Below are 23,271 nucleotides of genomic sequence, written 5' to 3'. Positions count from 1 at the left end.
TTCTCAAATAAGGATTTGAAATGGATCTTGTTTCAAATAAGGGCACGAAAATATGTCAATCTCAAAAAAGGGCCTAATCTTACTGGCTAGGGCATTTCTGTGCTTTATTTTGTTTCTTTTTTTTCTTTCCTTTTCGCCGGTAGTTGATCTTAGGCGATGGCTAGCCACCAGCAATACCCGGAGAGGGCCGAGCAAGGCCACCCTCAAAAGCCACAGGCGAGGGCCGGTTTCACTTGGGCGACCCTCTCCGGCCACAAGCAAGGCCGGCTTTGCCTGGGCGACCCGTCACTAAACACTTCGTGTCCTTTTTCAAAACAAGATCCATCTCATATTTGAGAGAAAGTGAAGGCAATGCCCCTATATGGAATCTTCCCTCGTCTTAGTGATCCATCTCTCTCTCTCTCTGTTTTATTGCTGTTTTCATTAGTTATCCAGAAACGTACATAGAAGAATAGAAAGAGTCTTGAAAGAAAAGGAAAAATCATCCCGGCTTTAGAAATCTCTTAGCGGTGGCTTAATTGACGTGCTAGCGAAGTTTGCAGTGATAGACATAGCAATTTCTCGATCTTTAGATCAGTAGAAGATATATTGGACAGCTATATTTTGATTTGACATTTTGTAACGGATAAAGATATTTTTTTGTAACCAAGCATGGATAAGGGGTTCGGATCTTATAAACTACTTTATAAAAAAAAAATCAAACCTTGTAATATATTTCTCTTTCCACATGTGTATGCATAATTTCCCATTCTATCTCAACAAATACTTTTGGGAAAATGACATAAATGGTCTTTGAACTTAGGTTCAATGTGCGATGTGATCCCTAAACTTTAGCACAGCGTGCGATGTCATCCTTGGAATTTTAATTTGTTCGACGTGATTCCTAAACTAATATTACATATTCAATTTAGTCTATCGATTAGATAATCCAGAAACTAGATTGGCTATCGGGATATAATAATCGACGGAGTTGATTAAACAGTTACTGTAAAAGTTTAGAGACGACATTACACGTTAGGCTAAATTTAAGAGACACATCAAATAAATTAAAAGTTCAGAAATCGTATTACACATCCGGCATAAGTTCACGGACCTAATTTTAGCCGATTTCTTTACATCGATTAATGACACTCAACCACCCTCCCTAATGAAAAGGGCACTTGGGAGTTGGGCTTCGCGCCACATCGGGCCGGGCCCACCCGAAATCATCTGGAGAGGGTACGTGGCGCGCACGCGACAGCCCCTCCGCATTTTCAGGCATATTCTTTAATTTTCTCGAAAAAAGAAAAGAAAAAATAAAAAAAAAAACAGAAACAAACGGAAGCCACCACAATAAATTTGAAATTTATAAAAAACGCAAAATTGCTTTTCACTTTCGTCTCCTTCCTCGCCTTCTCTCTCAGCCACAACCACCCACCATGGCGTCCCTGCTCGCCAACGGCATCTCCTCCCGCTTCGCCGCCGCCGCCGCCCCCCCGCCGCAGCCCTCCGACCCGCCAAGATTCGCCAAAGGGTACGCCGCCGCCGGCCTCCTCCTCCGGCACCCGTCCCCGAGGCCGTCGACGGCCGGTCGGCGGCGGCGCCGCGGCGGCGGCGGCTGCTTCCGGGTCCGAGCCGACGTGGGCTACGAGACGACGAGGCGGCCCGACTCAGGTAACCCCCCCTCCACCTCCGCCACCGCCACCGCCACCGCCACCGCCTCCAGCTACGACGAGAAAATCGCCCAGATCCTGAGCTTCAACGATTACAACAAGAAGTACGGGTTCAACGTGGACATAGACTCGTTCTCCATCCCCAAGGGGCTGTCCAGGGAGACCGTGCGCCTGATCTCCGAGCTCAAGGGGGAGCCCGAATGGATGCTCGAGTTCAGGCTGAGCGCCTACGACAGGTTCTTGAAGATGAAGGAGCCCAAGTGGTCGGACAACGCGTACCCGACCATAAACTTCCAGGACATGTGTTACTACTCGGCACCCAAGAAGAAACCCACCTTGAACAGCCTGGACGAGGCCGACCCGGAATTGGTCAAGTACTTCGACAGGTTGGGTATCCCTCTGAACGAGAGGAACCGGCTCGCGAACGTCGCGGTCGACGCGGTTCTCGACAGCGTCTCCATCGCGACCACGCACAGGGAGACGCTGAAGAAGGCCGGCGTGATCTTCTGTTCGATATCCGAGGCGATTAAGGAATACCCGGATCTTGTCAGGAAGTATCTGGGGAAGGTCGTGCCTAGCGAGGATAACTTCTATGCTGCTCTGAATGCTGCGGTGTTTAGTGATGGGTCGTTTTGTTACATACCGAAGGACACGAAGTGCCCGATGCAGATTTCGACTTATTTCAGGATAAACGCGATGGAGACCGGGCAATTCGAGAGGACCCTGATAGTGGCGGAAGACCGGAGTTTTGTGGAATATCTGGAGGGGTGCACCGCGCCGTCTTATGATCGGAATCAGCTACACGCCGCCGTGGTGGAGTTGTATTGTGCCGAGGGCGCGGAGATCAAGTACTCCACGGTGCAGAACTGGTACGCCGGGGATGAGGAAGGGAATGGAGGGATCTACAATTTTGTCACAAAGAGGGGCCTTTGCGCAGGAAATCGCTCGAAGATATCTTGGACGCAGGTGGAGACGGGGTCTGCCATTACTTGGAAGTACCCAAGTGTAGTTTTGGAGGGTGATGATACTGTGGGTGAGTTCTATTCTGTAGCATTGACTAATAATCATCAGCAGGCAGATACAGGAACAAAGATGATACACAAGGGGAAGAATACCAGGAGTAGAATTATTTCGAAGGGTATTTCGACTGGATTCTCGAGAAATTGCTATAGGGGGCTTGTTCAGGTCCAGTCGAAGGCGGAAAATGCTCGAAATTCTTCGCAATGTGATTCCATGCTTATTGGTGACAAAGCTGCTGCCAACACCTATCCGTATATCCAGGTAAAGACATTTCCGACTATTCTGTTGAACAGCTTGGTTACTGATTATGCTAGTACTAGTTAGTCATCCTATGCAGTATGGTATGTCATTATCATGTTGATGACTTCACTGGGATCTGAGTGGCTATTTTCCTGAAGTACATTGATGTCATTGACCAAGTTCTTGTGAGTTCATTCTATTAGTTTTCCGGTTTATCAATTAAGGAAAAGCTTTATAGGAAAGACATCTAATAAGAATGCGGTTCATCGACAATGAAGGTAACAGTTTCAGTGTCTAATGTGTGGTCGAAAATGATTCTATTTCCTTAAAAAGTTATTGAGATTGTTCATCTGGTAGACATGTGGTAGAGGGTCCTGACTCCTAATTGTCAATACCAATGGTGATGAGAGCACTACGTTGATTGTGGGCCATGGGCCACCAATTGATGGCATTGGTGGTAGCATGCAGCCAATATTTTGGGAATCACTGGCTACGGGTGGTGGCAATAACAGGGTTTCAGCCACTCTCAGTGAGAGTGGTGGAGCATTAAGCTGAAAGTGTTCTGGAAAAAAGAAATCTCTCTTTATAGCAAAAAAACTACTTTCACAAGCCGACTTTTTAACCTGTGCAAAACAATCAACGAGAAAATTGTATTCTTCTGATTTTGAGGTTAGAAATGGGACCTTTTACCTTTAGTTTGTTCGTTTAGGTGAATATCTTGGACATTTGATTTTGATACCCTTTGGGCTGTCCAAGATGACTTTCTGTTATTACCCTGATGAGGCCGCTGTATAAATCTCTGGCATTAATGGCATTTGCATCGAAACAATCTTGTGTTTTCTTTTTTATTTTGCCTTTGTAATCTATTTGGAATGGATTGGATTAGACTTTGCCTAGATGCCCAAACCACAAGGGCGATAAATATGACTATAAAATCCAAGTAGTGACCGTATAACAGTAGGATTGCCTATATAAGGCAACTTTTAAATGGTCATTTCTTTACTTGATTCACTTCCTTCCCTGGAAACTGAGGTTTCCCTTCCGACAATCCAACTGAATATTTGACTTGTGGAGATACATCAGGAGATATTTTTTTTATCCCAGGGCTTTACCATATTGGATAAACAGCTTTGGATTTTAAGAGCTCATGGTGCAGTTATTGATAGTCTTGTCTGTCTATTGTCAGCACTAGTGGAAATGTGGCAACTGATTATTTAGTCTCTGTAATATCAGTTAACTAAACAGTATTCTTATAGATATTTGGTGAATATGTTCCTTTTACTTTCTTGGTGCCTCACCATACTGTTAAAGAACTCGTCAGATGCTTACTTTGACTCGGCACGTGCTGCTTGGATGATTCTTTGGTGTTGCATTTTGTTTGCCAGGCTTTTTAGCTTCTCTCACTGTATTTGCAATGAAATAGTTAATGATTGGTGGATCGCCAGTGTTTTGAAGGCGCCAGTAACTGATTACTATTATATAAAACTGCTGCAACAATTGAGGCACTTCGAAAAGTTCATCCTGGAGAGTGCTTTTCGGAATTAATTTTGAATGTAGGCTGCTATGGAGGACTTCAAAATGGTGTTTTCACCTATCTTTATGTTTTCTTGATCTTATCCGGTTATACCTTTTAATGCAGAACCTTTATATATCTGTTAAACGTGTTCTCGTTTAGAACATGCTCAAAGTAGTTTTATTTTTGCCAGAAACTGAGCATCGTCCTGCGATTAGGACTAGTTTTGTTTGACCAGGGAATTTCTTTCCCCCTTTTGTTCAAAGTGCATAAACATCTGCACACATTTAAAGCGTATCCATTTGTCTTATTGGCTGCCTTGAATGCATAAACGTTTGTTTTCCATCTGTCAGGTTAAAAATCCCACGGCTCGCATCGAGCATGAGGCGAGTACCTCGAAGATTGGCGAGGACCAGCTATTCTTCTTCCAGCAGAGGGGAATCGACTACGAGAAAGCCATGGCCGCCATGATCTCCGGGTTCTGCCGCGACGTGTTCAACGAGCTCCCCGATGAGTTCGGTGCCGAGGTGCACCAACTCATGAGCTTGAAGCTTGAGGGATCGGTGGGTTAGGCGGTGGCAAAGTTCTTGTCTTGTAAATTTTGGCTGTAACTGTTACTTACATATAGACTGTGCATGTAAAAGTCACCTATGTGATCCTCTGTGAGCTTCTGGCAAGCTTCTTTGAACAAGGGTTAATAATGTAAATGCACCATCTAAGGAGCACTGTCACCATAATTTTGAATCAAAATGGTTTTCCAAAGTTGTTGGGTCTTTTTCTTTTGTTTCTTTGTTCTTGGTGAACTTAGGTTGCCAGAGTTACAGGCATTTTACTGGTGCTTGGACATGTGCAAAAAAGGCCAGAGATTTCTCATTGATCTCTCTGTTTTCCCCCCTTTGTATGCACATGTCAGAGCTACACGAGAGAAAAAGCTACTGACCTATATGAAGATGTATCAAAGGAGGAAGAAGGCTGATTAATGCAAGGATGCGCTGTCTATTTGCAACACATAAAACACACGTCTCTACTCTATCCCCTAATCTTGTTTGATTCAATTATTTTGGCCAGGTTCAAAAATTTTAGTTGTTTTGACTAAATTTAACACTGGATAATTTTCTTTTTTATTATTTGAAGATGTTTTAAATGTTGACTTTGATAGCATTTGAAACCAACATTTGCAGGATAATCGCAGGATAATCGCAGGATGAAACTAGTCCTAATTGCAGGACGATGCTCAGTTTCTGGCAAAAATAAAACTACTTTGAGCATGTTCTAAACGAGAACACGTTTAACAGATATATATAAGGCTTCTGCATTAAAGGGTATAACCGGATAAGATCAAGAAAACATAAAGATAGGTGAAAACACCATTTTGAAGTCCTCCATAGCAGCCTACATTCAAAATTAATTCCGAAAAGCACTCTCCAGGATGAACTTTTCGAAGTGCCTCAATTGTTGCAGCAGTTTTATATAATAGTAATCAGTTACTGGCGCCTTCAAAACACTGGCGATCCACCAATCATTAACTATTTCATTGCAAATACAGTGAGAGAAGCTAAAAAGCCTGGCAAACAAAATGCAACACCAAAGAATCATCCAAGCAGTACGTGCTGAGTCAAAGTAAGCATCTGACGAGTTCTTTAACAGTATGGTGAGGCACCAAGAAAGTAAAAGGAACATATTCACCAAATATCTATAAGAATACTGTTTAGTTAACTGATATTACAGAGACTAAATAATCAGTTGCCACATTTCCACTAGTGCTGACAATAGACAGACAAGACTATCAATAACTGCACCATGAGCTCTTAAAATCCAAAGCTGTTTATCCAATATGGTAAAGCCCTGGATAAAAAAAATATCTCCTAATGTATCTCCACAAGTCAAATATTCAGTTCAGGGCAGTATTGGATTGTCGGAAGGGAAACCTCAGTTTCCGGGGAAGGAAGTGAATCAAGTAAAGAAATGACCATTTAAAAGTTGCCTTATATAGGCAATCCTACTGTTATACGGTCACTACTTGGATTTTATAGTCATATTTATCGCCCTTGTGGTTTGGGCATCTAGGCAAAGTCTAATCCAATCCATTCCAAATAAATTACAAAGGCAAAATAAAAAAGAAAACACAAGATTGTTTCGATGCAAATGCCATTAATGCCAGAGATTTATACAGCGGCCTCATCAGGGTAATAACAGAAAGTCATCTTGGACAGCCCAAAGGGTATCAAAATCAAATGTCCAAGATATTCACCTAAACGAACAAACTAAAGGTAAAAGGTCCCATTTCTAACCTCAAAATCAGAAGAATACAATTTTCTCATTGATTGTTTTGCACAGGTTAAAAAGTCGGTTTGTGAAAGTAGTTTTTTTGCTATAAAGAGAGATTTCTTTTTTCCAGAACACTTTCAGCTTAATGCTCCACCACTCTCACTGACTTTGGCTGAAACCCTGTTATTGCCACCACCCGTAGGCAGTGATTCCCAAAATATTGGCTGCATGCTGCCACCAATGCCATCAACTGGTGGCCCATGGCCCACAATCAACGTAGTGCTCTCATCACCATTGGTATTGACAATTAGGAGTCAGAAGTCTCTACCGCATGTCTACCAGATGGACAATCTCAATAACTTTTTAAGGAAATAGAACCATTTTCGACCACACATTAGACACTGAAACTGTTACCTTCATCGTCGATGAACTATTCCCAGACCAAAGCACTTTTCCTACGGACACAATCTCGAAACAAACACACTCTTAATGTCATCTGACAACCCCACCATTCAGTCTTTACAACAAGGACGGCACCAACCAGTATGGAAGGTGCCCTGACTGAACATTAAAAATAGAACGAAGTATGCGAACCGCATTCTTATTAGATGTCTTTCCTATAAAGCTTTTCCTTAATTGATAAACCGGAAAACTAATAGAATGAACTCACAAGAACTTGGTCAATGACATCAATGTACTTCAGAAAAATAGCCACTCAGATCCCAGTGAAGTCATCAACACGATAATGACATACCATACTGCATAGAATGACTAACTAGTACTAGCATAATCAGTAACCAAGCTGTTCAACAGAATAGTCAGAAATGTCTTTACCTGCATATACGGATAGGTGTTGGCAGCAGCTTTGTCGCCAATGAGCATGGAATCACATTGCGAAGAATTTCGAGCATTTTCCGCCTTCGACTGGACCTGAGCAAGCCCCCTATAGCAATTTCTAGAGAATCCAGCCGAAATACCCTTCGAAATAATTCTACTCCTGGTATTCTTCCCCTTGTGTATCATCTTTGTTCCTGTATCTGCCTGCTGATGATTATTAGTCAATGCCACAGAATAGAACTCACCCACAGTATCATCACCCTCCAAAACTACACTTGGGTACTTCCAAGTAATGGCAGACCCTGTCTCCACCTGCGTCCAAGATATCTTCGAGCGATTTCCTGCGCAAAGGCCCTATTTGTGACAAAATTGTAGATCCCTCCATTCCCTTCCTCATCCCGGCGTACCAGTTCTGCACCGTGGAGTACTTGATCTCCGCACCCTCGGCACAATACAACACCACGGCGGCGAAGTGAACACAGAAGTGAAAATTATCTTAGCTGCGACTGTAATTATATATGATAGATTTTTTGAGTATGGGGAAAATTTTATTTTAAATTAGAATATATAAGAGATTAATGTAAGAGCGGTGCTATTTCCTCGCTCTGGCTCCGTTCGTTTCGCGGAAAATATTGTGTTTTTGGAAAATATTTTCCCAAAAATCATTTTCCTAGAAAATGTTTTTCGGAAACACAATTTTCCGGTGTTCGGCTGAAATATGAAAAAGTTTCGGAAAATATTTTCCGGTGTTCGGCAACGATCGCCGCCGGCTGTGTTCTTTTTCCTTCTTCTTCTCCGGCAGGTTGCCGACCACGGCCGACATCCGTCGACCAGCCAGAGGCGAGCTCGAGCATTGCCACAGGCCGGCGAGGCCCCAGCTCGCCCGGCCGGCGACCTGGGCGAGGTCGAGCTCGCCCGAGGTCGCCGGATCCCGCGACCTCGCCCAAGCTCGACCTCGCCCAGGTCGCCGACGCGTCCGGGCGAGGCCCGAGCTCGCACGGCCGGCGAGCTCGGGCCTCGCCAGATCCGGCGACCTGAACCTCGCCCGAGGTCGCTGGCCGTGCGAGCTCGGGCCTCGCCGGACGTCGGCGAACCTCGCCCAAGGTCATCGGCGAGGCTCTGGCGAGGCCGAGCTCGCCGGTCGCTGGCCGCCGACTGGCAAGAAGCAGAAGCAACAAAAAAAAAAATAGGGAAGAAGAAGCTTCGGACTTCCGGAAAATGACTTCCTCAAAATTGTGAAGGGCTTGGGGGTGGGTTTGGAAAATATTTTCCCACGGAAAACATTTTCCGCCTCCGAACACCGGAAAACGCGAAAAATATTTTCCGGAAAAATATTTTTCCGAAAACAAACACAGCCTAAAAGACTAAATCCACCCCATTTATATTGAAAAGACAAAACTGCCATCAATCTTTCAATTAAAGTTTTAGGAAATGGCTTCACTCTTTCTTTCTTTTTTCTTATCTATTTTTATTTAAATAGTTACCATAATTAAGCATTTCACAAGTTTTGTTTTTTAGCCTATTAAAAAAAGTGAATTCTTAGACATTCCTATAACGTTTACATGATCCGTGTAAAATTATCTTACTGATACTAAGAAGAAAAGACATTCTTTGATATAGTATAAAGCCGAAAGGTCTCTTCTTTATCATTGATCTTATAATAGCCTATTTATTTTTTGTCCCTCTCATATCAAAAGCTCACTTTCTTGGTGAACTTTTTATTAATTTTATTAGTTTAAAATATATATCAAGTCTCTTTATCTACTAAATCAAAAAATTTATATTTTTTCCTTATTATATTGGCGAGATAGTTTTATACAGAGCATGTAATATGTTTAAAAGAAAATCTAGGACTACATTAAAAAATCATACACAACGAGATATCTTGATATATATATATATATATATATATATATATATATTTTGTAAACAATTCATGGATGATATTAATTTTCATCAATCCAAAATAATGAAATTTCACCGGCATTTTCAAAAAAAAAATTCTTACTTTATGTAATGTTTTAATTTTAATTAAATTTCATCTACTTTACAATTTATCCATAAATTTAATCGACAACATAGAAAAGAAGTAGATGTTTTTTTTTTGGAAATTTTATTTTTCGACAAAACAAATATTTATGGAAGTAATAACTTACAATAAAAAAAGACATCTTGCCTTTACTATACATGGAAAAGCTACGATGAGCAAAACTAAAAATATGAAATTAGTAAGGGTTAATATAATGAAAAATCCAAGCTGATATATTTATGGCAAATTCATTCAAAACTAATTTTTTTAGGGAAAAAATCACCAAAAACCCCAAACTTTGCCACCTGTGACACATTTATCCCGAACTTGTTTTTTGTAAAACCAAAAACCCCAAACTTTGCTTTTGGTGACACATTTACCCCAATGTATTTAGTCCATGGACATTTTCGTCTTTTTTGCTTTTTCTTTTTTTTTTTCCTTTCCTGCGAGGGCCCCCCTCGCCGGCGTCGGGCGAGCGAGGGCGGCCCTCACCCGATCTGGCGAGGGCGACCCTCGCTGGCGTTGGACGAGGGTCTCCCTAGCCTGGGCGAGCGAGGGCGGCCCTCACCCAACTCAGGCGAGGGAGACCCTCTCCGGCGTCGGGTGAGGGTCGACCTCGCCTGAGTCGGGCAAGGGCCGCCCTCGCTCGCCTAGGCGAGGACGACCCTCGCTCGACGCCCTCGCCGGAAAGGAAAAAAAAAAAGAAAAAGCAAAAAAGACGAAATTGTCCATGGACTAAATACATTGGGGTAAATGTATCACAAAAAGCAAAGTTTGGGATTTTTGGTGTCACAAAAAAAGTTCGGGGTAAATGTGTCACGGGTGGCAAAGTTTGGGGTTTTTTGTGGTTTTTTCCCATTTTTTTATTACCAAAAACTTTACACTTATACACCTGTGACAAATTCACCCTCCGTTAGTTTCCGTTAAATTTCACCATTAGAGTGCTGAATTGGATAACAAGCGGGATTTTTTTTTTGTCAAAAGAGATTTCTATGCATTACCAAAATGATATATGATACAATCCAAAGGAAATCTCAAAAGTCACCATAACAAGACATGCCTTAAAAACTCCAAAACAAACCAAAAATCAGAAATCAAGGTACATCATCAAAGCATGGTTGACAAAGATAATCGCATGCCTATCCTTCGAGAATATATCTGCGACTGCATCCAAGCAACAGGATTGGTGGCCGATCACCGAATCATATATCTTCATCAGTGTTGAGCACATGGCGTGATCTTCATCTGTAGTTACGGTTTGCCTTTCGGCGGTGTGCGCCAAGGTTCGGCGTCCCCAACACCATTACCGTACGGAGACAACATAAACATGTTAAACAAGCTCAGATCTGACACCTGTAAGAACAATCGGCAGTTGATAGATGTACCAGTTTGTGATTCTATCATTCATTTGTCATAAGTATATTAATTTGTGATTTTTCGTGATATTAATCAAATTAAACGGAAATTAATGGAGCCTTAATTTATCACAAATATACCAGTTTGGAGTTTTTGGTTTGCAAAAAAATTAGATTTGGAGTAAATTTATCATAAATATATCAATCTAGGGTTTTTAATGTCCAAAAAATCAATTTGGGGTAAATTTGTTTCTATAGCAATTTGGGGTTTTGTTTTGTCATCTGCTTCCGCTGGGGCTTTAGGCGTTTTCCTTACTGGTACTTCCTCGACTGCAACCCGTTCGACGAATTGTCTGAAACAATGGGGCGCAAGACTACGAAGAAGTCGGCGACCTTCCGGTTGATGTCCCGCGACTCCTCCGCCGACGACGCTCCCGGCGACGACCGCATCTTCGTCCGCGTCGACAACAATCCCTGCTCGATCGGTACCTCGGCGGACGCCGGCAACGACGACGGCGATGACGATCCGATGTCGATGATCGCGGACGCGCCCGGCGACTGCGACGACGGCGGTGGTGGCAGCAGCGACGATGGCGCTATGTCGACGTCGCGGTTGCCGGACCATATCAGGAGGGAGATTCTGGAGCTCGGGTTTCCTGACGATGGGTATAATTACTTGTGGCATTTGAGGGAGATTAGGAATAAAGGCGGCGGTTCTGCTTTTTATCAGAATCCTAAGGCCAGGCTTGATCTGGTTCCGAAAGATGTCAAGGTTGGTCTCCTTGATTTTGTGGTATTCTCTGTTTTGTTTGCAAATCTTAGTGTTCTTGTTTAAGGTTAATGTAAATGTGCAGCATTTGAGATGGTGGGTGTTCTGCTAGAATGATTTTCGACCAGAAGAAGAGTCAAAACCTGACCTTGAGCGGCCTCCCCTGTCTTATCCTTAGCCTAGAAACTTCCCTAATCTCAGTGTTTGGGATATGCTTCATGAGGACCAACTATATTCAACTTACTTGATTTCGGGCTTACGATGCTTCGCGTGCACAAGTTCATAAAGCAGAAGGTGATCCTCACGATAAATCGATTTATAGTGTTGCAGCCAATAGTGTTAATGTGAGAGTACAGAAAGCCATTGATCCTGAAGTCGCTGCATTACTCGATGATAGTGACCTCTCGCGGTTTGGCTCTGAAGTTGAGGACTTGGAAGAAGATTTTGTTGTTTGAGCAAACCATCTTGAAGGCGAGGACGGTATTGTGGAGGAAAATTTGCAATATTCCGGGATGCCTGAAGTGATGGGGAGAGTCATTAATGGATCAGACACTCCTGCTGGTCAAGAGAGACAAATTGACAATGGCTTTCCTCATGAAATAAGAAGTCGGTTTGTGGAAAAAATGACGACTTTGACGACGAGAAGCCACAAGAACGTCGTCTGCTGGATGAGCAATTTGATCTTGTAAGTTTTTTTAATTTTCCCTCATGCCAGTATATGCTTTCTAGATTTTGATAATTGGTTTGATAAGTGGATGAGCTGATAAAACTGTCTCTCCGACAAGTTTGTGAAAAAGAACGAATTGGTTTAATGCATAAACACCGACAGTCGAAATGACATGCTTTCAGCTCTTAGCTTGCGGATATTAGATTCACAGATTCTGCTGTCGCTTCCCTTTTCGGTGAATGATGGTGAATCCTCCTTTTAGTCTGCTGCCTGACTGCAGGATAATGGCAGAGGCGGATATAATTTGTTGGATATCACTTGACATTTTGTGCTTTGTTGTTAAAAGTGCACTTGATGGGCTGACAATCCATTACCCTAGTTGGACTGCCTTACTGATTTTTAGCTACGGTCTCTCTCTCTCTAACCATTGTGGTTGGATTTGGTTACACCTTTTCTCCCCTTTTTAGAAGAGTATATTGCTGGTATGGTCTGTGTAACAAGATTCCTGCCATCTTCTAAGACCTAGCCTTGAGGTGATTTTCTGCATGCACTTGTTAGGAGATTTTGAAATTGTGTGGTTGGGCTGCTTTTGCTTAAAAAAAAAAAGAGTATTGGTTGGACCTTATCATCCTAATCCATGAGGTTCTTCTTCGACTCAGAGCACATTAACGCTACCGTATACTGTCCGAGTCCTTGTGATGTTGGTGTCTTTGACTCTATTTCTGTGAGTACTTATACTGGTCTGAATGGATGTTGAGCATACCTTGTGATAAAATTGTCCGCTGAATTTGTGGGAAAAGTCTGAAGATAAGTTCAGATGAAACTAGTTGCTTTTTTGGTTCATAAGATGCTGGAAATTGTTGGAAATTGTGCATTTTGGCCTGAGTTGTAGCCTCATCAGACATGGGAATCGACAGTAACTCAGACAAGTTCTTTTTATTACTCTTTGTCTCCTCCGTGCTCGTTTCGCCTTCTTAAATGCTGAAATTTCTCTAGTGGTAGCGGAATTCCCATGAGCTAGTACTATTCAGCTGATAGTTGAACTGATTTAAATCCGTTTCTTTCACTGATATCTGATGTTTTTCTCTTTTATTGTTTGAAGCTTGAACGTCAGGAGTATGGATCTGAGGATATTGAGGATGATGGTTATGGTGGTTATATGGCTGAAGAAGATGAATCCCTTGCTCTGAAACTCAAACAGGCGTTTGATGACAAAGTTGTGGATGACTTGGAAATTGATGACAATTATAGAGTTCCAGCTGATTTATTGAAGGAAAATGAAGTGAAAAGCAAACAGCTACAGGATTTTGCTGCAGATTTGATCCGTCGTTGTGTGGAATATGCAGACAAGTATGAAAATGAGAATGACGACAAAGAAGTAGTTATTTTTGAAGAAAGTAGTGATGAATCTGAGGTGTGGGACTGTGAAACTATGGTCTCTACATATTCGAATCTTGATAATCACCCAGGCAAAATTGAACCACCTGAGGTAGCCAGAAAGAAGATATTGGCCGGTATAATTTCTGTTGCTTTAGGTGCGAATCCGTTAATTCCCCTCAACGGAAAAGAAAAAACTTCCTGTTGACTATTTGCCTTGGAGCATGAAATCTTCAGCGGAAAAGATTCAGGGTGGCAGTGTGTCAAGGAATGAGCAGCCTAGGAGGAAACAAGTTCAAGAGTCAAAGGAAGAGAAGAAAGAGCGCAAGGTAAGTACCCACTTCTTCTTTGTTTTTCTTATCGACAATTTTTTTTTAAGCCATTTGAGTTTCATCCCTTTGTGCAACATTGTTGCTTTGACTAGAGGGAGAGGACTTCTGTATGGTGTAATTCAATTTCTGGCCCTTAAGAGAGAGAGTGGTTCCTTCAATTGTATCCTATCGTTTAAGATGTTCATCTGAATATAAATGCAGGCTGCTGTGAAGGGAGGAAAGGCGGGAAGCACATTGCATGAAAAAGGAAATGAAGGGGCTTTACAGGTGTGAAGCGCAGCGGCCGCAAGAAGTGGCTGCCATCACTGGGCCGTCTTCCATTCCTCTCGTGTAGTTAAGTTGGAGTGTTTCCACCTGTTGGACGGGGTCGAGTCTGATGGGGCGAAGAGCTGAAGGTTTGCATACCCTCTTTTCTCCAAGGGATGGTGTGGCTACTGGAATCGATAGGCTGTAATGCTAGGGTATTTAAGTTTTACTTATTTACACATTGGAACATTGTAGTGTAGCTGCACAGGAAAAGCATGGTGGTTGTGGTGTATGCCTCCTGAACGTGGATGAGAATAGAGGGTAGAAAAATATTTTGTTTCAATTATTTATGTTATTTCATACCATAGTCAAAAGTTTTCAATGCGACTATACTATTTTTTTATTATGAAAATGTAACGATTCTTATCGGAATGTCTCAATTTGTGTCCGGAGTCGTGTTTTTACTAATGCCGCAACAGGAAGCGACAGACCGAGTAGCTTCCTCGTTTATTGCAACACCCAGATCATGAAGCATGGAAGAAACGGTCGTGTCGAAGAAGCTGAGTTCGTCTTCTAACGGATGCCCTTGAAGAATACCATTTCTTGGACTGCCATGCTCACCGTGTATGCAGACAATGGGCGGATTCGTAAAGTCCAGCAGATGTTCGACGAAATGCCCGAGAGATACTGCTTCGTATAATGCTATGATCACTGCCTTGCATTCGCAACAATTGGAATGTTGATAAAGCTTGTAAGTTGTTCGCCGAGATTCCTGACCGCAATACGGTCTCTTACGGTGCCATGATTACAGGGTTTGTTTGGGCAGGGAAGGTAGACGAAGCGAAAGAACTTTACCTTTCGATGCCGGTCAAGTGGCGAGATCCCGTGTGCTCGAACGCATTGATAAGTGGGTATTTGAAGTTGGAGGCAACTCGAAAAGATGCGGTTTGGGTTTTTGAGGGTATAGCACAAAGAGATGTCATTTCCTGGAGCTCTATGCTGGACGGATATTGCAAGAATGTTGGTGTTGGTGCTGCCGGAGAGTTCTTCGCCAAGATGCCGGAGCGAAATGTTGTATCTTAGACTGCTATGACTAATGGGTATATGAAGATAGGGCATTTCGAATGCAGTTCTGATCTTTTTCTGATATGAGAAAGGAAGGAACGGTAAGGGCGAATCCTACGACACTTACTGTTTTGCTTGAAGCTTCTGGTGACTTTGGGAGGTGCCCAAGAAGGCATTTGGATGCGCGGATCAGTGTTTCAACTTGGACTTGAATTTGATTTGTTTATAGGAAATTCCATTATCAAAATGTACTCTAGTTTTGGCTGTGTAGATGATGCTAAAAGGAATGAAGTCACATGGAATAGTTTCATCTCTGCTTATGTCCAGAATGATAGTATTGAAGAAGCCTATCGTCTATTTGCAAAGATGCCGAGGAGGGATGCATGCAGTCTCCTGGACAACCATTATTTCAGGATTTTTTGGAAATGGAATGATCGATAGACATCGCCTGCAAAAGATGACATTGCCTGGACGGCCATGACGACTGGTTTTGTGAAGAATGGCGAATTTGAGGAGGCATTCCATTGGTACAATTGAAATGCTTCAGAAAGCAATTGAGCAGCTCGTGCTAGGGGCTTCTGCTGGTTTGGCAACGCTGAATTATGGTGTGCAGATTCATGTTCAAGCTGTGAAGATGGACCTGGAGCCATGTCCTTTCTATGCAGAACTCATTCATATTGATGTACTCAAAGTGTGGAAGCGTTCCTGCTCAAAATGGATTTGGTACAGAAGCTCTCAGATTATTCAAAAAGATGCAGAGTGCAAGCCATGAGCCCAATGGAGTTGCATTTCTTGCCATTCTCTATGCATGCACTCATGTGGAAGCATGATTTTTCTGACCATGTTAGGTTACTAACCCTCGTTCTGAGTTGTTTACCAATCTTTATTTATCGCCCAATCGATTAGTATATAGCTAAAAGTTGGTAAGTTAATATGGAAATCACTTATTTGCCTAATATATAAAAATAGTCGATAATTTCATAAAAGCAAAGTTAACAAACAAGGCCAAAGTCATAGTTGATTTTTTTTTACCAAGGGTATTTCGACACTTACCTACATTTATTGAAATTTTATCAGCATGGAAACAAAATTCATATTTCTGGGTACAAAATATACAATCCTTCTTGCTATGCGACCCTTCAAATTATGATTTGCCCATTATTAGAAATAGTTCGATATTATTTATCGCATATCGATCCACAGGTTTTCAAATTTTTAAACCTAAAATTTGTCATTGAAAGTGGTTTTGGGTTTTTACACTATATAGAGAAAATAAATCCCACTTAGAACACATGAGATCATTATAGGACATAAAACAATTTACCCCAATCCAACTAGGGGAAAAATATCATGATACTTACACATTTTCCTCTTAAAATGTGTACTTACAACTTTATGTTTCCAATAAAACCTATTATTTATTTGAATCAATAAAATCCATAAATTCAAAATTAATTGCTGAATTTGTCATCCTTCTAAAAGATGACTTGGCTTATTTTTTTTTATTATTTTGTTTTGATGAAGTGTAGGTGCTAAATGATGGAATCAATCTATATACTGGTGAATATAAAAAAACCAGAAACTTTGCGCACAAGATTCCAAACGGGTTAGGTGTGCATCATTCTTATCCAACCGCCCACGGGTCTTGTAGCATCTTTCAAATCATGCCTAAGCTAAAATGTCTCCACTCGAACACCAAATTAGACACCTTTTTACTTCCCGTATCAAATACCCTCCCCGCATTTCGAAATTTGCAATCACCATATTCGATTTTTATAATAGATTTCAAATTATAACTCTCACCTGCACGTAATTTTTGATTTGTTTAATAACCCAATGTGTAATGTCTTTCCTTAACTTTAAATTTGTTCAATATAATTCCTGAACTTTTGATGCATGTTCAAACTAGTTCCTAAACTTTAGAAAAATGTTAAATGTTGTTCGTGAAATTGAATTAATGAAATAACAACACCGAACAATTTCATATAAACATATACAAAAAATCTGAGGGGCACGTTGAATAAATTGAAAGTTCAATAACCACATTGCACATTGGGCTAAAGTTTAGGGACCACATTGAATAAATTAAAAGTTTAGAGATCACGTTATCTGTTAGGTCAAAATTCACGAACCATTTATGTGGTTATCTCTTTTATTTTTCGAAAGTACACCACATCCGAAAAAACCGAACACCCTCCCACACAGGCTCTCCTCCTCTGCTCGTGGCTGAGCGTGCCTTTGACGACACTTAGAAATTAAAAGTCAAAGAGGCTGAGGCATGCATTTTTCACGTTGCGTTTTCAAGTCGCCTTCTTTATTTTTTTTTAAATAGGAAAATAAAAAAAAAAGCAGCTGCTCGAAATCTTCACTGGTTAATTACTAAAAAATAAGAAGAAAAAAAAATAGGGAGAGACCTTCAACAAACCACTCGAAAGCTCGTAATTTACGAATACATTATTTCTATTTCTTCTAGACTTATTCGGTGAAGGCTTTTCTAGTTAATGGAAGCCAAGAAAAAAATTAGAAAAAAGTCAACTTTGTTCATTGCTTTTTTGTTATTGTGGCGCATGATTGGGAAAATTATCAAAAAAGTCACGAACATATTGCATTTGTGCCAATTCAGTTCTAAACTTTTCAATTAACTAATTTAATCCTAAACATTTTGACAAGTTTGCCAATTTAGTCATTTCGGGCAATTTTTGCTATAAATCATCAGCCAACGAGGGCCTTGTGATCCTCGTGCAGTGGCTGGCGAGGGTCGGCCAGCAACCCTTGCAGGACTTCTTGGAAAAAAAAGGAAAAGAAAGGAAAAAAAGAAAAAATTATAAAGAAATTTCAGAATTTTTTTAAAAAAAATTATAAAAATTATCAACGTTTGCGCTAATCGTCCTACGTGGCCTTGTTAGCATCCACGTCAACAATTTACAACCAAAATTGATTGAAATGACTAAATTGATAAATTGTTGAAAAGTTTAGTACTGAACCGATATAAATGCAATAGATTTAAGACTTTTTAGTAATCTGCTCACATATCTCATTCCCCGAGTTAAACAGCAATTTATGTATTTATTTATTTATGCATTTATTTTGAACTTGAGAGTATCTCCAACATTTAAATATGCTTGTCTATTCTATCGTTTTCGGATGGTTGACGAATGAAGCGAACCTCTCAATGATTTGCTTATTTTAATGTCAAACGTTTAGTTGTCGACCTTGTGGACATGCACGCGTGCTATTGCCCCCCCTTTATACGTCACTTCTAATCTCTCTTTTTTCTCTTCAAACACTTCGATTAGACTAATGTCGTGTTGATGCGTGCACTCTGAAATGACAAGCATGCCTCGTTCGTATTGCCTTTACCTTAGCATCGTCGTCGGTTTGAACTTTCTAGTGAATATGAGTCTAACAAGGTAAATTAATAAACACAAACTTCAATTCATTTTGATGAATAATATTGCGATTGGAAAATCTTCAATTGATTAAACGACCGACATAAAATGTTACGGGAGAATAGACTCATTTTAAACGAGTCTATGAAGTCGATCATAGAGAAAAGAGCGGTGCCGACTCGATTAGGATTTTGTTAGCAGAGATGGAGCACGAATGTCTCGTATATTGATATTTGGCCTTGATCTATCCCTTCTCTACCCTGTGAATAGCTATACCTAAACTCTTTATTTTTCGACGTGAAGCTTAGTTAGGACGGGGCAACTGGCGCAGGTGCGTGAATTAGCTCTTTCCCTCGAAGGTTAGTGAAACTAAGGTCGTGACCTTATGATCCTCTAACGTGTTGGGACCAACATCAGGAACCATACTAATTTCTCTAGCCTGCCTAAGCTCAATTCTAGGACTTTTTATTTGTTATCTAATGATGGGTTTGTCGTAGTTCCAATGAACAAAACATTTGTCCCTACTCGATATACTTTATGATATAGCTTAAATGAATAGATCGAATTAGTAATCAAATGTTGTCGAGATGATGCAGGTTTGTATAGGTGTAACTGCAGGCGGCCCGGGCCAAATGCCTCCTTGCTTAGTTGATATCGGACCACGTTGACTATCCCAAGGATTTGGCACTTCACATGGACTAGTTGACAAGCGCACTCATAAAAAAAGATTACTCTAATTTGCGTTGAAAAAAGAAATGTGCGGAGTCATGCCTTATTGGCGACGTGGGCGATCATATCAATCGCGTTAAAAGATACGTACGAGCAGCTTGTATATACGTAAATTTCTTATTAGGATATACAGTGAAAATCTCACAATTTCTTGAAAATATTTTCTCTCGGATGGAACTTTTTTAGGGCAATGGCATGCCCCATGCCTGCCATTTGACTTTGCTTCCAACTCTACTGGTTCGACATAATTCACTAAAAAAAAAGGACATTACAAACGCAAATATATAAATAAATCAAATTGAGTGCCGTCTTGGTCCGGCCTGGTTCAATTTCCACTTAGGGGTGTCTTACAGCTGGAGACTATTGGATTCATAGTTTCCTCAGCATTACATGCATGCTATTCCAATTCAATATAATATGTGTCATTGACAATATTGCATAAGTTCATTTTAATCCTATGATTCCATGTGTTTATATTGTTAGTAAATGTGAATGACTATGATCGATATCTTAAACCCGATCCGCAAAATTGAAATATCAAGCAATGCGACGGATTGCATGCGAGCATTTGAATAAATGATTTATATGTATTAACACCCAAGTAAGAGTTTGCTTTATCTACAAAGATAACGACTTTTTAGATCGGTTTTCTTAGTATACCTCGTGTCACTCTTTATCGGGAAAAATTAGACCCATTGAAGAAACTCAGAAGAAGAAAAAGAGTAAATATTGATGAACATCATAATGTCTTTGAAGTGGAGTCTCCATTGATTCATCCGATCAACATCAATTTTATCTTATGATTAAACTTTAGGTCAAATCTTAGCACCCAAATGATGTAAGATTTTCAGGCCAAGTTTAGTTGTTTTTTCTCCACTTATTTAATGATTTATCCTAACGAACGTGAGTGCACATGCATTGGGCCTTCATCAACTGATGCAATGTTTACCTCCTACACTATAAAAACCAGCTGGTTTCCCACCCCTGGTTTCAAACTCCTCCAAAACACACTCCCTTCATCTTCAACCTCTTCATTGCCAATTCAACCAACAAGCTTGATTACAGGGATCGACAATGGCTCTTTCGAAGAAGCCGTATGCATACACAAGGATGGATTTCGAGGACCCGGAAGAGAAGAAGCACCGGAAAGCGCAGTTCCTGATCTACAAAGTGCTGGAGCGAGCCGATGCTCGGAGGAGGCCCTCGCTCCTGAGAGTGAAGTTGTGCAGGTTGAAGGTGAAGATCGGGCGGCAGTTGAAGAAGTCGAGGAAGAGGATGGGGCTGATGATTTCGAAAGCGAGACTCGCCATTTATAAGCAGCTCATGAGTCAATTGAGGAGCTTGGAAGCTCTCGTCTGGCCTTGTAAAGACCAAGTTATTGATCAGCCTCCACCCTTTAAAACTCTTTCTTGCAAAACTACCACGTAGTAGTATCCTTTCGTTTTGGTGTCTCATATTGTGTAGAATCTTGGGGTGGTGTTTGCTCAATTTACCTTTCTTTGCAGAAGGAAAAAAGGAAGGGGATTGTATATTACATATAAATCATACCAACAAGGATGTTTCGTTTCTTGTTTGAACTTTTTGAGATCATGAGCTCATCAAACTCAATTCAAATCTTGATTTTCTGCTTAAGATTTTCTTGGTGGTTGAGAAATGAATTGAAGTACGTGACCCCAAGAGACAAATAGTCAAACGATTAGGTGCCGAAGAGAAGCAGAAATAACCAAACTAATTTGAATAGTTCCCCACACTATGAAAATCAAACTACTTAGCACGCGAATAAATCGGTTTATTAACTTCTAGGATTGGTGAATCCTTCGATATGTCGGAATCGAATGAGATTGATCATAATAGCTTAGAATGTGTGATTGAGTCGCGGCGACTTTGCTTCAGAAGGATCGATTTCATCTTCGGTAGGAGGCTGTAATCGATATAGAAAGAACATGGGGTCAATCAAGGTAGTTTGCATCGTTTCAACGTGCCTGGAACATAGGTACTATATAATAAATATATGGTGTATATCAAGAAGTTATTACACGATTTATATATCATGTGGATCGATATCATTGGAACCATTGATTAAGTGAGTCCCGGAAAAGGGGACCCACATGATTAACGGTTTAGATGTACTTGGTCTACATGATCTAAACTATGTGACACTTTTTGAGTGGAGACAACATCTCTCAGAAATGCAAGTTAATGTCTTTTAAGACTCAAAATTCATATCGTAGTGGCTTCACGTCTGCCCTCGTCCTCAGCTCCAAGTCAAATTGCACGTCTGTTCTTAGTTGTCATCTTCCAAGGCAGATCACCATCTTTCCTTTTGTCCTTTTCCTTTGTGCCCCTCCATATGGTGGAAAGGGGAGAAGAAGCAAGGAGGGAAAATGGTTAACCCCCTAAAAATAATCTCGGAGAGGCTAGATCTGATCAATGAACGGGCAGTATCGAGTACCGGGTCTAGAAAAACTCTTTTCCAAGTCTGTCATTGATGAAATTAAAAATGACCCGGCGGACTGCTAGGCTCGAGAAGGGAATTGCTTACCCAGGCCTGCCCATTTGACCTTGTGCGCCGACCGAGCCCAACAAGCTGCCGAGCCCACATTTACATCTTATATGTGCCATATAAACGATAATGTTTTCATATTTCTTGCCGTCGCCGTGTGTCCTAATGACTCGATAGCATAGAAAAGATGCGAGGACGAATATGTGAAACACAACATTATAGGACTAAAACGGACTAAACCTGCCACCTCAATTTTCTCAACACAACGCAGTATTCTAACACGAATATCTCTCAGTACATCTAGATAGAGATCTTGTGATATTGCTAGTACCAGAGCTTCGAGATCAAATCTGGAAAAAGTCGCATCGAATCGAAGGAAGCTAGAGATTGGATCGTAATGTTAAGTGTAAGATATGCAGGATGACCGTCTCTTTTGTTAGTGTCCAATCTTCAAGTTCATTGTCTGATCTTTGAAGACAGAGTAGTTGAAACACCTCTATTCTCTCTTCCGTCGTAATGCACAATATGTTACATGCACGACCAGAGCGATATATGAGGCACGGACCTACCATTTCTGAGCCATAGGTCCGTCGAAAAACACCTACCGATATCGCCTCCTCATGCAATCACCTGCAACTCCCACCATCATCTCCACTCTTAATATATGTCTCGAGTTTTTAGCCCAATATATGAAACCCGACCCACTTTAAAGTATGTCAAAGCCCGAATATGAAAGTACGAGATTTCTTGGACGCTCGGATTTGCCGTTGTTTCCAAGTTCAAATTGGACACTTATTCATGTGCAAGTTATCTTGGTGAAGTCAGTTTCAATGTGGGTTCGTGGCATATGTATACTTTTCTTTTTGGGTCGAAGGCATATATATACTCCAAGAATGGTTTTTGTTTTTAAGTTGTTCTATAGTCGCACAAAAGGACGTTCACAAGCCGTTTGAATATTCGGAGCTGTTTCTTCGTGGATTTCACTCGGTGATTTGTGCAATACATCCAATTGAGATCGCTTGTTTTGCTGAAGTCGTGAGTGTTTGGATGCCGTGAAGTATTTCTTAGTTGTTTATTTTATCGGGCAATTACATGAGGCTAAACACTGTGGATTTAGGGATGATAAACATTTGAGTGGATGAGCGATTGTGACTTTGTAGTTCTTTACTTAATTACCGAATTTCTTGCGATTGGCTCTCCTTGAGGAATAGGTATTGATACTTGGACCAAACAAGTAAATATCTCTTGTTTCTTATCCTTGCTTGTCGATATCTCTAGTA

The 23,271-nt window shown here is 41.0% G+C and overlaps 3 protein-coding genes and 2 pseudogenes across 3 annotated transcripts; 4 read left to right on the top strand and 1 right to left on the bottom strand.

Moving 5' to 3' along the window:
- The first annotated feature begins 1,369 nt into the window (after window positions 1-1,369).
- LOC130139256 (UPF0051 protein ABCI8, chloroplastic) lies at window positions 1,370-5,187 on the top strand. Its single transcript, XM_056315804.1, has 2 exons — window positions 1,370-2,933; window positions 4,779-5,187. Exons 1-2 carry the CDS (start codon window positions 1,419-1,421, stop codon window positions 4,995-4,997), a joined length of 1,734 nt encoding a protein of 577 aa, XP_056171779.1. The 5' UTR covers window positions 1,370-1,418; the 3' UTR covers window positions 4,998-5,187.
- Window positions 5,188-5,731: 544 nt separating this feature from the next.
- On the bottom strand, window positions 5,732-8,384 carry LOC130139346 (UPF0051 protein ABCI8, chloroplastic-like; annotated as a pseudogene).
- A 2,830-nt stretch (window positions 8,385-11,214) lies between these two features.
- LOC115688027 (uncharacterized) lies at window positions 11,215-13,628 on the top strand. The gene is made up of 3 exons (XM_056315806.1): window positions 11,215-11,686; window positions 11,769-12,368; window positions 13,453-13,628. The coding sequence occupies exons 1-2, from the start codon at window positions 11,276-11,278 to the stop codon at window positions 11,793-11,795; spliced, it is 438 nt and encodes a 145-aa protein (XP_056171781.1). The 5' UTR covers window positions 11,215-11,275; the 3' UTR covers window positions 11,796-12,368; window positions 13,453-13,628.
- Window positions 13,629-14,831: 1,203 nt separating this feature from the next.
- On the top strand, window positions 14,832-16,209 carry LOC115688068 (pentatricopeptide repeat-containing protein At1g53600, mitochondrial-like; annotated as a pseudogene).
- Window positions 16,210-20,427: 4,218 nt separating this feature from the next.
- Window positions 20,428-21,120, top strand: LOC115688099 (uncharacterized). The gene has a single exon (XM_030613840.2). It carries the CDS (start codon window positions 20,563-20,565, stop codon window positions 20,914-20,916), a length of 354 nt encoding a protein of 117 aa, XP_030469700.1. The 5' UTR covers window positions 20,428-20,562; the 3' UTR covers window positions 20,917-21,120.
- The last annotated feature ends 2,151 nt before the right edge of the window (window positions 21,121-23,271 follow it).

This window comes from Syzygium oleosum, unplaced genomic scaffold (assembly GCF_021117445.2).
Source record: "Syzygium oleosum isolate NSW1041296 unplaced genomic scaffold, Sole_v2.1 Sole_v2.11, whole genome shotgun sequence".
Lineage (NCBI taxonomy): Eukaryota > Viridiplantae > Streptophyta > Magnoliopsida > Myrtales > Myrtaceae > Syzygium > Syzygium oleosum.
The sequence above is the reverse complement of the archived record's forward strand: the minus strand, read 5'-3'. Positions and strand labels throughout refer to the sequence as shown.

Bases quoted from the DNA above. Each gene is read 5' to 3' on its own strand.
- LOC130139256 (XM_056315804.1), top strand. From the start codon at position 1,419: ATGGCGTCCCTGCTCGCCAACGGCATCTCCTCCCGCTTCGCCGCCGCC. The intron at 2,934-4,778 runs GTAAAGACATTT...TCCATCTGTCAG, and splicing joins ACACCTATCCGTATATCCAG to GTTAAAAATCCCACGGCTCG.
- LOC115688027 (XM_056315806.1), top strand. From the start codon at position 11,276: ATGGGGCGCAAGACTACGAAGAAGTCGGCGACCTTCCGGTTGATGTCC. The intron at 11,687-11,768 runs GTTGGTCTCCTT...GTAAATGTGCAG, and splicing joins TGGTTCCGAAAGATGTCAAG to CATTTGAGATGGTGGGTGTT.
- LOC115688099 (XM_030613840.2), top strand. From the start codon at position 20,563: ATGGCTCTTTCGAAGAAGCCGTATGCATACACAAGGATGGATTTCGAG.